Source organism: Acanthisitta chloris, unplaced genomic scaffold, assembly GCF_000695815.1.
Source record: "Acanthisitta chloris isolate BGI_N310 unplaced genomic scaffold, ASM69581v1 scaffold19314, whole genome shotgun sequence".
Lineage (NCBI taxonomy): Eukaryota > Metazoa > Chordata > Aves > Passeriformes > Acanthisittidae > Acanthisitta > Acanthisitta chloris.
The window spans coordinates 29403-42109 of NW_008667859.1; the positions used below are offsets into that span (position 1 = coordinate 29403).

General features: G+C 45.2%; 1 protein-coding gene across 1 annotated transcript in view; it reads left to right on the forward strand.

The window, feature by feature from the left end:
* Window positions 1-12707, forward strand: part of ULK1 (unc-51 like autophagy activating kinase 1) — a 75668-nt gene that overhangs the window by 29396 nt on the left and 33565 nt on the right. The window contains exons 9-10 of the mRNA XM_009072695.1: window positions 6454-6512; window positions 10298-10380. Coding sequence (XP_009070943.1) covers window positions 6454-6512; window positions 10298-10380 — 142 coding nt within the window. The remainder of the gene's footprint in view (window positions 1-6453; window positions 6513-10297; window positions 10381-12707) is intronic.

The following is a 12707-nucleotide window of genomic DNA, read 5'->3' on the forward strand; positions in this document are numbered from 1 at the left end:
ATGTTTTGGTTTTGTCTAGAGTCAAGAACACTTTTTTCCTCCAGGGTAATTTTTTCCCTATTGCTATAAGAATCTTCTGTTTCAGTGCTTTATATTCTGTCCACCACTTGCTCTGTATTTAGAGCAAGACTTCATTTCCTTTGCATGTCTCTTTTTTTTTTTTTTTTTTTTATAAACACCCCTGCAAAATGCACTGAAACTTCTGAATGGCTTCTGTTTACTGACTGCATCCACTTGTCCTCGGTGTTGGTATCTTTGTTTGAGAGGAAAAAATGACTGTTAGGAGCAAAGAAAATAAATATTTGTGCATGAATAAAAAAAATGTGGGGGAGGAGAAAGCAACTTGGACTCTGCATGCATAGGAGAGCCTGGCACTCATTCAGTTGCAAGGCTGAATACTTGATACTAATTCAAATTATTTAGTTACCATTTAACATGGTGTCTTTATCATAGGTGTTCTTTGCTTAGTAGTTCATGCAGAACCCTGGGGCATCTGATCTCTTGGGAAAGAGCAGGTGGCTTTTATCACTGGTCACTGAAGGGGCACAGAAATGTTTGGAAAACATTTGTTCCTATAGAGAAGACATTTCACAGGAAAGAAAAATGGAATACTAGTCAGCTTCCCTCAGCTCTCCAGACCATGTTTTGAGAGGGCTGGTGTTCAGAAAACCATCAGTGTTGTGCCTGTACGTGTGTCCTCAGGCTCACACAGAGGTGAGAGCAGTCCTGTGTGCCTTGTGTCCCTCTGGTTGAGGCATGGCCATACCCTGCCTAGTGATGGGCAATGAAGGGACACTTGAGTCCCTGCCCAGCAGCTCCTGACCCTTGCTTTGTTCCTGCCTCACTAGGTAACCTCTCTTTCTGCTCTATATCCAACATCTGTTGGGCTGGGGACAGGGGTCATCTGTTTCTCTATTTTAATTTTCCCACACCCTTTCCTCTCTTGGAGTTTGCATTTTGAAGCAAAATGCCAGGCCCCATTTGTTACTGCAGCAGCAGCAGCTGTGGATTTGTTTGATCAGGGACAGAGAGGGGCTCAGCCCAGATGGTTCTCTGTGCCCCATCTATTTGTTTTGGCCATGTGTGTCACAAATTGCCTTTGAGCTGTGAGTTCCAGGTGAAAGAAGCCTGTCGAGGACAGATGTTGGGAAGCTGGTTAAAGGTTAACTGGCTTTCTGTCTTTGTTGGCATGACTGTGTTGTAAGAATTTGCTGATGGTCACTGAGCAGGTGAGAAGCTGTTGTTTACAGGGCTTTTGGGAAGAGAGAGGTAGTGAGCAGAGGAGATGAGGACACCATGAGTTTGAATGAATGCTTTTGAGAGAGATGTCTGCAAATGGGTGGGGGCATAACAGGCTGATTCTACATAGTGCCACCAGCAGACCCAGTTGTGCTCGGAAGCAAGGAACTCTTTTCTGACATTAACCTCTTCGGGCTAAATCTTCACTGTGCCTTCCCTCCCAGTTTGTGAAGGACAGCCCATCATCTCTGCCTAGCTGAGATTCCCATGGGAATCTGGAGTATGGTGCCATGAAACATGGTGTGTTTGGGCATTCTAGCTGTTTGCTGCATGAGCCAACTAGGCACCCTCAGGAAGATGCAAACCGAAAGGGCTCCAGTGTTATCTGCAATGAGCTGCCTAAAAATAAAATAGGGCTTCAGGGAAATGGGTTAGATGGAAAACAGATGAAACGTGTGGAAAGGCTGAGGCAGCTGTCAATCCAGAAAGTGCTTGTAAATGGAGAGAGAGATGTGTGTATGTGCTTGAATGTGATTTCTGGCTGTCTCGGAGTTAAAATTAACTATAGCTGGGTCACTCAAGGCAATTTCCCAGAGCCATTCCTGTCCCTTCCTTGCCTCACTGCACACAGACAAGAAGGAAGCTGCTGATGCTCAGATGTGAACAGTTGGTAGGATGGCTGGTGAAGCTGTCTTAAGGAGCTTTTTGTATTAAACATGCCCATAAACAAAACAGTGAGACTGCCATAGGGATGAGATTAATGGGATTCATAATCCCTATAAACAGATTTGCTGAGCAGTGTATTAATGTGGAATTGTTAATTTGCCTTGCCTAATAAGTGGTCTGCACTTGGATCGCTGCACTTCTGTCACTGAGGACAGGATTTGAACAGTGCATTTCCTAGCTGTGCTGACCAGTACTAGGAAGTGCCTTGGGAGTGTAGTGGTTTCCTCTTGTCCTTACCTGAGCTGAAAAGATTGGGACCCTGTGCCCACTGTGAGGTAGTGCAGATTGTGTAAACAAGTGACAGCCAGAAGCAAAGCTGGAGGCAGAGAACAAAAAGATTTACCCAAGGACTAAAATATCTTCCACAAACAATCTAGTACTTGCTGGATGGTGTTTTAAATATGATTAGTTAAATGGCCTCAATGTCTTTTTTTCTTTTTTGTTTTTGTGGGGGAGGAATCACACTGATCCTTCTGGTGGCTGCTGTTGTGTGACCCCTTTAAAATCTGGGCAGCTCTTGGTAAGCAGAGGCACCACCAAGCACATGCACTTTGTGTCAGAGGTCTCTCTGACAGTGGCATGAGTTCCCTTGGACATCAGGTCCTGCTAAGGACCATGGAACATGTTTGTCTGCTGTCTGAGCCTTTGCATGAATCTTTAACTCTTTACAGACGTGGTGCACTGCATCTGTGGGACAGTGAGCCAGGGAGCAGGGAAGTGACAAGAGAGGAAATACAAGTTTTGCTGCCTGCTCTGGCAGCTCTGAAAGAGTTAACTTGCCTGCTTATGCTCGTCTCAGCTAGCTGTTAGGTGAAAAATGAATTTCCAAGTCTAGTGTACCAAGTTCACTGCTTTAATTCAGAGTTAATTCTGCCTGTGTAAGTGCTAGGATTATGTATCACTTACAGCAACTGTTGTGTTGTGAAATGGACCTCAAGGAAGACTAGGGAAGGGAGAATTTTATAGCTAGAATCTGAACTCGTTTTATATTTTAGGCAGTCTCCTCTTCCCAAATCTTCCTCTGGACTGTCCTATGTCCATGGGGACAGAATTTCCTATTGGTGGGAGGTTATTCTGCTGAGACTGGGCACAGTGATTGACTCGTTGCTGTAGTCAGTGAGCCATTGCCTTTTGGACCAGGGTTTGTGGGTTTGATCCTGCTCTCTTGGCAGTAGAGATAAACATCGATGGACAGATAAAAAGGTTTAGGGGTTGGGTTTTATTGTGTATTGGTTTCTGGTCCTTAGGCTTTCAGGTTCCCTGAGTGCCAGTCACTCAGCTGTGGGAGACTTCAAATACTTTCTGCTTGTGCTGTCTCAACAGCTTTTCTGTAGAACTACTGAGCTACAAATATCATTGCTTATTTAGTTTTTTCTTTCTGCCATATCTGAATCTCCTTTCTGCACCTCCAAATCCCCAGGGAAGGAATTTAAAGAACAGAGCAGATACCATATACCTGCTATGAAGTGTTGACTAGACAGTGCTGTTCATGGAAGGTGTGAATGTCTCTAGTCCCTTTCTGACTGGGTGCTGAGCTTTTGCATCCAGCCTTTGCCCAAGCACAACAAATCCAGTGCTGAGTGCTTTTGGAAACACCACCCTGCCTGCTTTTCACATGCAATTCCCTTGCAGGCAGCCAGCACCGAATGGGATTTGGCAGGGATATGCTGAATGCCTTTGTTGGCTCAACATATTTCCACTGCTGCTCAGGACAAAGTAACAGAGTGGCAGGATTGAATTTGTCCAATTGTCTCTATATATAGAAGGGACAGACAAAACCAGTACCAGTTACACCAATGCAGCTGCTCGATAGTAACATGAGAGGGGGACCAAGGGTGTGAATTGACCTGCTGGTGTGTCTCCTGTTCTTGGGGAGAGCTGAGCTGTCCATTCTGCATCCCTGGTTTTACCAGATGGATGCTGTCCTACAGGTAGCAGCTGGCTCTGTGTACCTTGAATGGTCTAGTAGTTACATGCTTAAAATGTGCTTTTTCTGGTGTTTTTCTTGGGCAGGGTGATCTGCCTGGAAGGGAGATTTCAAGTTAATTCCTTCGCTTTCTAGAAGAGGGAATTAAAATTGCATTTTTAGTGTCTTACAAAGATCTCTGCACTTTTTTCCATGATTCTCAGAGAAATAGTGTTTATTGAAAGAGTAGGTGAGCACAAGAAGCTGAAGGTCCCAGTGCTTTATGGTAACAGCAGGAGAGCAGTGGATGTGAGCAGAACTGACTCAGCTGATTAATAATGTTGTTTGAAGATGCAGTTGGTTTTACCAAATCAAAGGTGATCCATGGTTTTCTGTGGTGGATACTCAGTAAAATGACTCTCTTCCCCCTGGTACCTGTATCAGAGACCAGCCTTGAATGATGGACTCTTGGGGACAGCCCTAGTGAGGGAGTGTGGTGGGTATGAGCCTGGTACCCTGGTATGATCCTTGCAGAACAAGTGGGGATTATACTGAGACAGCAGAATGTGGGGGAAAATATCCCTATAGGGACATCTCTTGAATTTGTAAAAAGAAGAGAGGAAACCTCCCTGAGGATTTTGTTTCTGTCCAAGTCAGTGCTTAGAAACCCTCTCTAATGAACTGGACTTTATATATATGCTGCTTTTAATATACTCTGCCTTTTTATTGCCAGGAAAATTTCCTACAAAACAGTGTTTGAAGTAGATCAGAGCTTCATTGTATTTGTGAAACAATGAGTTGTTGCGACAGGAAATGACCAGAGCACACAGCCAAGGCTTGTATCTCTCTGATGTGAGCAAGCTCCCTGCGGTGGAGTTCTATTCCTCCTCATACTTTTATATCTGTCAGGCATATTTTTCATCACACAGAGTACTGTGGCCAGACCATTTGGTGCAGTGTATATGCTTGCCTCCTTAAAGTTTGCCAAATACTTAGAATCTGATTACAGGCCAAGACCTGCAAGAGGAAAAGTGCAAAATGGTGTTTTCTTGACTCAATTTGAGTGGCAGCGATTGGAAATTTTGATTCAGTTTGGCATCTGTGTAATAAGGTGCTTTGCTAAAGAGCATTCACATTGATGGTTTGTGGAGAAAGTATTTTTGCACCTTCTGTTTGAGTCCCTGCTGTGTCTGTGAACTGCAGAGAGTATATTAGTGCAGCAAGGACAACCAGGAAATCTTTATTTCCTTCCATTAGAAATCCAGTAGGATTTATTGATACAAATCAATAGGAGAGCTGTGAAGCTTGTGTTGGTAAGGCTGTGCAAGAAATACTGTCCTGATCAGTACTAAGTGAGTCTGGTGATATTAGCAGCTTTTGAGACTCTCCCTTTGGTTCCTCTTGAGGTTGTTGTTCTGTTTTTTCACTGAGCTCTCAGTTATCCTTAATTTTCATCTTCAGCCAGAGGGAGTAGGTGATGTTGAAACAGCATCTTATGTGGCTGCTTTTCCAGGCGTGCTGTGTTAGTGGTATTTTGATGGCCATCTGCAGATTGGCTAGTCTGATTTGCCATTTTAAGCATCTTAATTGACCTTAAATGCTTCTAATTTAGAAATACAAGTAGGTGGAAGGCTTGAGGGTTTTTTTGAGCCTGCCCTGAACATCAGGAGAAGTTGCCTGTTGTTTCCTGGTTCACACTTTGCTACACACTCTGCTGCACCAATAATTGATTACAGATGAAGCTCTCTGATCTTCCTGCCCTGTTTGTGTGCATTCAGGCCTGGGTCATGCCAGCCAGCCTGCTCTGCCTTTAAAAAAGAGACTTTGCCTAAACAGGAAAGCTTGAGACACTAGGGTTAATTTAATGGCCTGTATTACTCATTGCATAAAAACAAATGGAGAAGCTACGTGAGGAGATTTTTGTGTCTGTGCTTCTATACTGGTGATTTTATTTTTAACCTCAGCCATAAACCTCTTTTGCCTAGCCCCCCCTTTTTGTTTTAATCCCATCTCTCAGAATTTGGAATCTTGTCGTCAACATCCCCCGCAGTTGTGTATGTTACTGCACAAATAAAACAGGAGCTGTGGCTTGAGACCTCTGGTTTCCTGGAATTAAAGCAGAAAACCCTAAATGAGTTGCTGTTTCCCCATGTTCCTAGTCTCCTCACAGATCCCATCAACAGGCTCCCTGCCCCTTTTCTAAATGCCCTGCAGTATTAATCCATGCTCTCAGCGGGATCTGCCATTCATCATTTGGGACTCCTCACGTCTGCAATTATTTCATCTCCTGGGTGAGACTATTAGGCCAGCTCAGACTTGAGCATCAGAGCCCACTGCAGTGAAGCTCAGCCCTTGGAAGGGGAGAGCAGGACAGAACCAGGTCAGGGACAAAATGGCAGTGGGCTGAAATCCAGGCATAGGGCTGGCTTTTAATCTAAAGCAAACTGCAGGTTCTCATTGTCTGTGCTGGTCCAGCACTTGAAAAGTGCCTCTCTGCTCTTCAGAGCTGCTGTGAAATAGAAATGCTAATCCTTTCCTTCATTGTCAACTGCTTCATGCACTGGTTTCTTTCTCCCATACAGGCCAGCAGCCCCCAGGATCTTCGCCTCTTCTATGAGAAAAACAAGATGCTGATGCCCAAGTAAGATTTTTTCCAGTGTTGCTGTTTGTAGGCACTTGTTTACTCCATGTTTACACCTGTCCTCACATAGTCCTGGCTTGTCACTCAGGGAGGTGACTAAAATACTTGGCCACCTGCCTATCCCCATTCCTTAAATCAGCAGTAATGTGGCCCAGAGAAAGAGAGCCAGAGTTGGTGTTCTCTCTCTCTGGAGACACTGCTGCTCTCCTGCATTGCAAAAACTCAGGATCATTAGTGCTTTCAAGAGCCAGCTAGTGGTTCCACATATGGCTTCCCTGAGGCTGGGAGCCTTGGGGAGAACTCATGGCAACTTTAGAACCATGCAAGCAGCCAAACTGCAGTCCCTCCTGTAACCTGCCATACCTGACTGCAGATCACATTCCCATTTTTCACATGTCAGGGCAGCAACTGCTTGTGTCCATCCTGTTAAGAGGGGGACATGCTATAACCTTGATGGAAATGGACACTGCTGCAGTTTCCAAGGGGAAGAGAGCTGCTTTTGTCCCAGCAGGGTGTATGCTACCTAGCTGCTCAGTGCTGTGATTTGTCATGGTTTTTTGGTTTTGTTGGCTGTGGTCTTTCCTTTTGATCCCTGAGCTCTTAAAGCAGAACCTCATGCCTGTTCTGAAAACCTCCAGGCTGTATATCTAAAAGTTGCAGACTAAATATCCAAAAATTGGAAGGCCTTTTTTAACCAGAAGTTAACTTCCAGTTGGCAGAGCTGCTAATGCAGCCACATACACAGGAAGTTCATTGGGTTGCTGTATATGGACTATTTTTTTTTCCTTATCAGTGTAGACAGCTCTAAGAGATAGCAGAAGGAACTGTCAAGAAGCTCGAACACTTATCAATGACTTGTGCTGTGCAGTTAATTTCCCTTTAAGTACTTCCTTTTTTGATTTAGGGAAAAGGCACAAATTTCTATCAGGTTTACATCTGAGGCTTCTACATACTCTCCTGGATTGAACCAGAGGGTGTGATGGAGTAAAACACCTGAACAGGACAGTTCAAAGCAAAATTCCACCACATAGTTGGAGTTAGATAGTCTGTGTGAGCAGAAAGTAGAGCTGTTTTCCCTATACAGCCTAGAACGTGGCTGCTCACCTTTGAGGTAGTCCCTCTTACTAAGAGAGAAATTAATCCCTACAGCTAATAAGCTTCCTTGTGTTAATCCTGCTGCTGTTTGGCTCATGGTGCAGGCAAAGGGAGAGATGAAACTGCTGTATAAGGAGAGCATGTCTCTTCTTGTAGGGATTAATCCTTCTCCCTTTGAGAGTCCTGTACACAGACTGCATTTACCATTTTCATTTATCCCCGGTTTTTAACTACCAAATTTCTCCAAAATTTAGATCCAAGCTCATTGCTTTTTCTCTGTAGAAGTCTGCTCTGAAGTGGTCTTTGTGTAAATGGCAATTCTCTGCTTTCCAAAGTCAGTTTGTTTCTTTTTACCATGGGCTGCAATCTTCACTATTTCCTGAGTAAACATGAGTAAACTGCTCAGCAGCCCTGCTAGCATCGAATGAAACACAAAACCACTCCAGAGACCTCCTCCTCAGGCTGCAGCTGTGCCAGGATTTGGATTCATTCTCCTTGGGGCTAGGCAGGCTGGCACCCACCTCCCTGCCATCACCAGGGAAGGGCTGTGTTTTGGCTGGGGTATGGGGTGGGGAAGGAAAGCTCATTAAATGCTCACCAGCAGTCCCTGCCTGCTGACAGGTGAGGTGCTGTTCTGAGCATTCTGGGCAGCCCAAGGCAGCAGAAGCCCAGAGGCGTCGTAGTTTTAATAGTGCTGGTCTAAATAGCTAATGTTCATCTTTGTATGGCAAAGTACATCTCAGGTCATGGGGGGAAGGAGGCAGATTCGTTACTGATGTTTAAAACAATGGCCTTGGAAAATAATACTGTAGCAAAGTTTGATGCTTCAGACATGGGAGATAAGAAGAGGCAAACAGGCTGTTAATCTGAACCCTCTTTGTCTGTGTTGTGCCATCTGAGGTCCATGACTTAACCTGACTGTTTCTTGGCTTTAAAACCATGCTGAAGCTAAAGCCATAGCTGGCAAATGGACTTTTATTTTGGATGAGACCTTTATGTGTCATGGATAAATAAATGATGACGATAACACTGCAGGTCTCCATCACTAATGTATTTTTCAGGAGAGACTGCTAGCCGTGTATCTTGGGTTATTCTGTTACGCAGTGTGCTTCTAAGGCACACTTTTTTTGACGAGAGGCTCAAACTGAGTCTCAGTCTAACTGCATCCCTTCCACAGTCCTGGTGGCCTCCTCTTGTGTCTACCTGACAAGGTGTATGAAGCCATTCCAGTGTCAGGGATGGAAAAGCAACTCCTCCAGCACAAACAAGGATGAGGGATGCTTGCTATCTTTCTCTGGTTTAGGAATCACTGGTCTCAAATTCCTGTACCATCAAGGCCTAGGGCTTCACAGAAAAACAACCAGGGAGTAGTGAAACCTGTGAATACACACCTTGCCTCCCAGCTCCTGTCTCACTGAACAACACCCTACTAGTGCTAGCTTGCACCTTTTTCCCCCCGCTACTTTTTGTGCTAGCTCTTTTTTTTACCAGGTCTGTGACAGGGTAATTTGGTGGAGATGATGGTGTAGGAAGTCTTCTTTCTCCCAGCATCAGTCAGGCTTGGCCTTGGTGCAGTGAGTGATGCCAGCCCAGGGAAGGACAGCCCTGCCTGAGCCACGTGCCAGCCTACTGCTCTGCAGCTAAAATTACTGTGCTGGGCACAAATGCCATTACCTCAGCTGACCCCAGTGTGGGGAGAGGGGAAAGCCTGGCAGACCGTGGGGGCCATGCTGGGCACAGCCATGATAAATAGAGCTAATACTGACAGGAGCTGGAGCCACCTACACTTCACTTGGAGAGCTCTGCCCTGGCCACTGGTGGGGCCTGGCTGCTGCAGCCCCCAGCAGCATTTCTGGTGATGGAGGGAAGTCAGCAGAGCTGAATCCACTTATGCAAGAGCTGAACTCTGCTTTCCCTGCCTTAATCTGTTCATTTATTCCCTGCATCTTGCAATCTACTGGGGTTAGGAAGAGCTGCCCTGGCCTCTTCTCCATCTGCACACTGGAGTTTGCAGTGATTTACTAGCTCTTTTGTGCTGCAAAAGCCATTGAAAGGAGTATTTTCTTCCTAACCATGCTGAAAAATGGGGTAATAACTGCATGAGTTTTAGCTTGCTTGGATGGAAGTTGGTCACGTCTTAATGGCCTTTGATTAATAAATCCTGTATACCAGGGAAGCAAATAGACAAAGGTTACTTGCTAGTCTTACATAAGCAACACTGAAAAATAAATGTCTTAATAAAGTGGTAGTAATTGGTGATACATTTCACATCCAGTGTCTTAATTGGAATCTTCCCCTTGGAAACTGCTTAGTTTTAGTGACCTCCTCATTCCCGTTAGAGCAAGTAGAAGAGATTTTGTTTATCACATGTGAAATACTGCACGTTGGATGGGCTTAGCTGAGAACCAAAGGGATGACACTGGGACCACTATGGAAGAGAAGGATCTGCAGGTGCTCGTGGGAGAGGCCACTAAAGCAAGATTAGCTGTAGCTTGAACAATGGGGAGTGAAAGCCAGACAGAGATGCAAATAGAGATGTTTGTGTTCAGCCTCCCTCCAGTGAGCTCCTCATGTTCCTGACCCAGCAGGCACAGAGTGAGTTTGCATTTGCCAGTTGTCTTCCTGAATATGTAAAAGAAGGCTAAGTAGACTGCAGGTCTCCCTTACTTTGCTTTTGTTTTCAATCCTAGCATCCCCAGGGAGACATCAAGCCACCTGAGGCAGTTGCTGCTGGGCCTTTTGCAGCGTAACCATAAGGACCGCATGGACTTTGGTAAGATCTCCTTCCAGTTTTAGTCCTGCTGTTTGTCTGTATGTCTTTTGTGCAGTGCCACTGCACTAACCTTTGTACTTTGGCTGGTGCTCAGAGAAGCATCCAGACACCTGGATTTCACCTGTGCCTGGAAGGTTGCATAATCTTGGGGGTGTTCAGTATATGTGCTGGAAAGGTCAGCACTGATTTCGGTAGTTTTGTAAACCTACAGTTTTGGCACACCTTCAGCACATGTTTGTTACTTCCATTCCCTCTCCTGGCTTCTGCTTTTATAATCTCTCTGAACTTTGATTGTGTTACATTTTACCTGGTATCAAACTTACCATGTGCATCTGTTTTTCCTGTCACAGTCCCTTCCCAAAGGTGTAAGCTGCACCCATTCATTGAATGATTCAGTCAGTACCCTCTGTTTCTCAGGATCTGCTGTGATAATCTGAGCAAGGAGACCACAGCTGCTTGCAGACCCTTCCCTACTTCTCCAGGTTTCTGTGGAAGGAAGCCTTGGTTCTTATCAGAGCTCAGGCTGACAGTCTCTAGGCCTGTGTCTCAGTCTCCAGACTTGGCTGACATGAAGATTTCCTTTGGGTTTTTTTGGTCTTGATTCCTTCTAAACTGAGAACAATAATTGTGAGCCAGGCAATTCTGGCTTTGGCAGCCTCTTCCCAATGTGTTTAGCTGAGTTGAAAGGTCTGAAGAGCATCCTAGTGAAGCCATGTCCTAGAGGAAAACAGGCAGAGGTGGAGCCTTTCCTAGAGCCCCTGAAAGGACCAGGCTATCTAAAGGCAAACACATCCTGTGTTTTCAGGATGTTGCTTTTTAGTCAGAACTTGGAGTAAGAGAGTTTGATATTTGTCTTTCTGGGGTTGGTGTTCTGTTGCTTATCTGCTCAGGTGGAATGTTTCCTGCTGGGCAGCATATGCTAGGTGATGAAGAGAAATTGTTTTGCACTCTGTTATTCTTTTGGATTAGAGATACCAGGAAAGCCTTTCTGGGGATGGTCACCTTGGTAAACAGCTGTGGATTAACTGAGGTTGATCATGGTTATCCAGTGATGGGTGTACAGGACTGGTTACTGGGGGGCAGAGGTGAGAGAATAAACCTTTTGAAAAGGGAGTTGTTGAAGCTACTGACAGACTGACTTGGATAGAAGCACCTTGCAGTGTTACTCCCTGCAGATCTTTTATCTGGGCTGTGGATCTCCTACCTCTTCTATCATGCTGCTGTACATTTCAAAAGAAAATATCTTTGAGGTTCTTGATTCCCTGCTGTCAGAAATTGTGTCTGGCTAACCTTTTTAACCCTCATAAGCTGTTTGTGCCTCTTGGGAGTAGACTGAGTCAGTGTCTAACACTTGGAAATCTGAGATAATAGACTTTTTATCAGGACAACAGTTACAGCATATCTTCCTGCACTGAGATTAATAGCTGCCCTTTATTGCATGCAGGATCCTTTTCTCTATAGACTGGCACTTCCTTGTAAGGTGTAATTGTTTCTAAGGGGAGTTTGTGAAAATAATCTGTACAGAAGCCTATGAGATGTTCCTTGTGCTTTATAGAAGGCAGATCTTGATGGGGGTGTGGCATTCTGTGCCATATTTTAATATCTCTTGTCAGTTGAGAGGAAAGCAAGTACCAGAGGCCTGATTTATTGAGACCAATATGTTTCCCCAGTGTCCAGTTGTATACTTGGTCTCATCCACCTCTGCCTCCTCTCCTCTGACTCTCTGCTGAAGCATCTGAGCTTCCTCCCTGCTTGTGGCACAGCTTTTTTCTTTTCCCTGATGTCTGCTGCTGGTTGGTCTTCAGTTCCTCTCTCTTCCTGAGGACTGAGAAGCTCTGACTTATACTTAGGGTGGACCTTTCTTCCTTTTCCCAGAGCATCAGCTCAAGAGACCTCCAGATGATGCCCCTTGCCAAGGAAGTAGCAATATATAAATAAGAGCACTTCCCTTTGCCCATCTACTGTCACGTTTTCAGCTGCTGTCTGTGGCCAGCTGTGCACAAACTTTTCATGTCCCATGGCTCCAGACCCTATCTGAAGCACATCTCCCCCTTCCCTTAGCGAGAATAATCCCTTCAGGGGTGATCCCTGAGCCACTGTCTCCAGAGAAGGGGGTTTCCTGCTGCTCCTTCTTCCCTGTGGCACTCTGTAATCTCCCTGGAGATGTGCACAGTGCCCTCCACAGAGCTTCCCCAGAGTTCAGTCGAGTCACACAACAGCAACATGTAAGCTTGAAACTTCATTTGCTTGTTGTGTGTCTCAGCTGCTGTTCTACCAGGAACTTTGCAATCTCAAGAGGAAAACCAGGAGGGTGTCAAGTTGCAAGT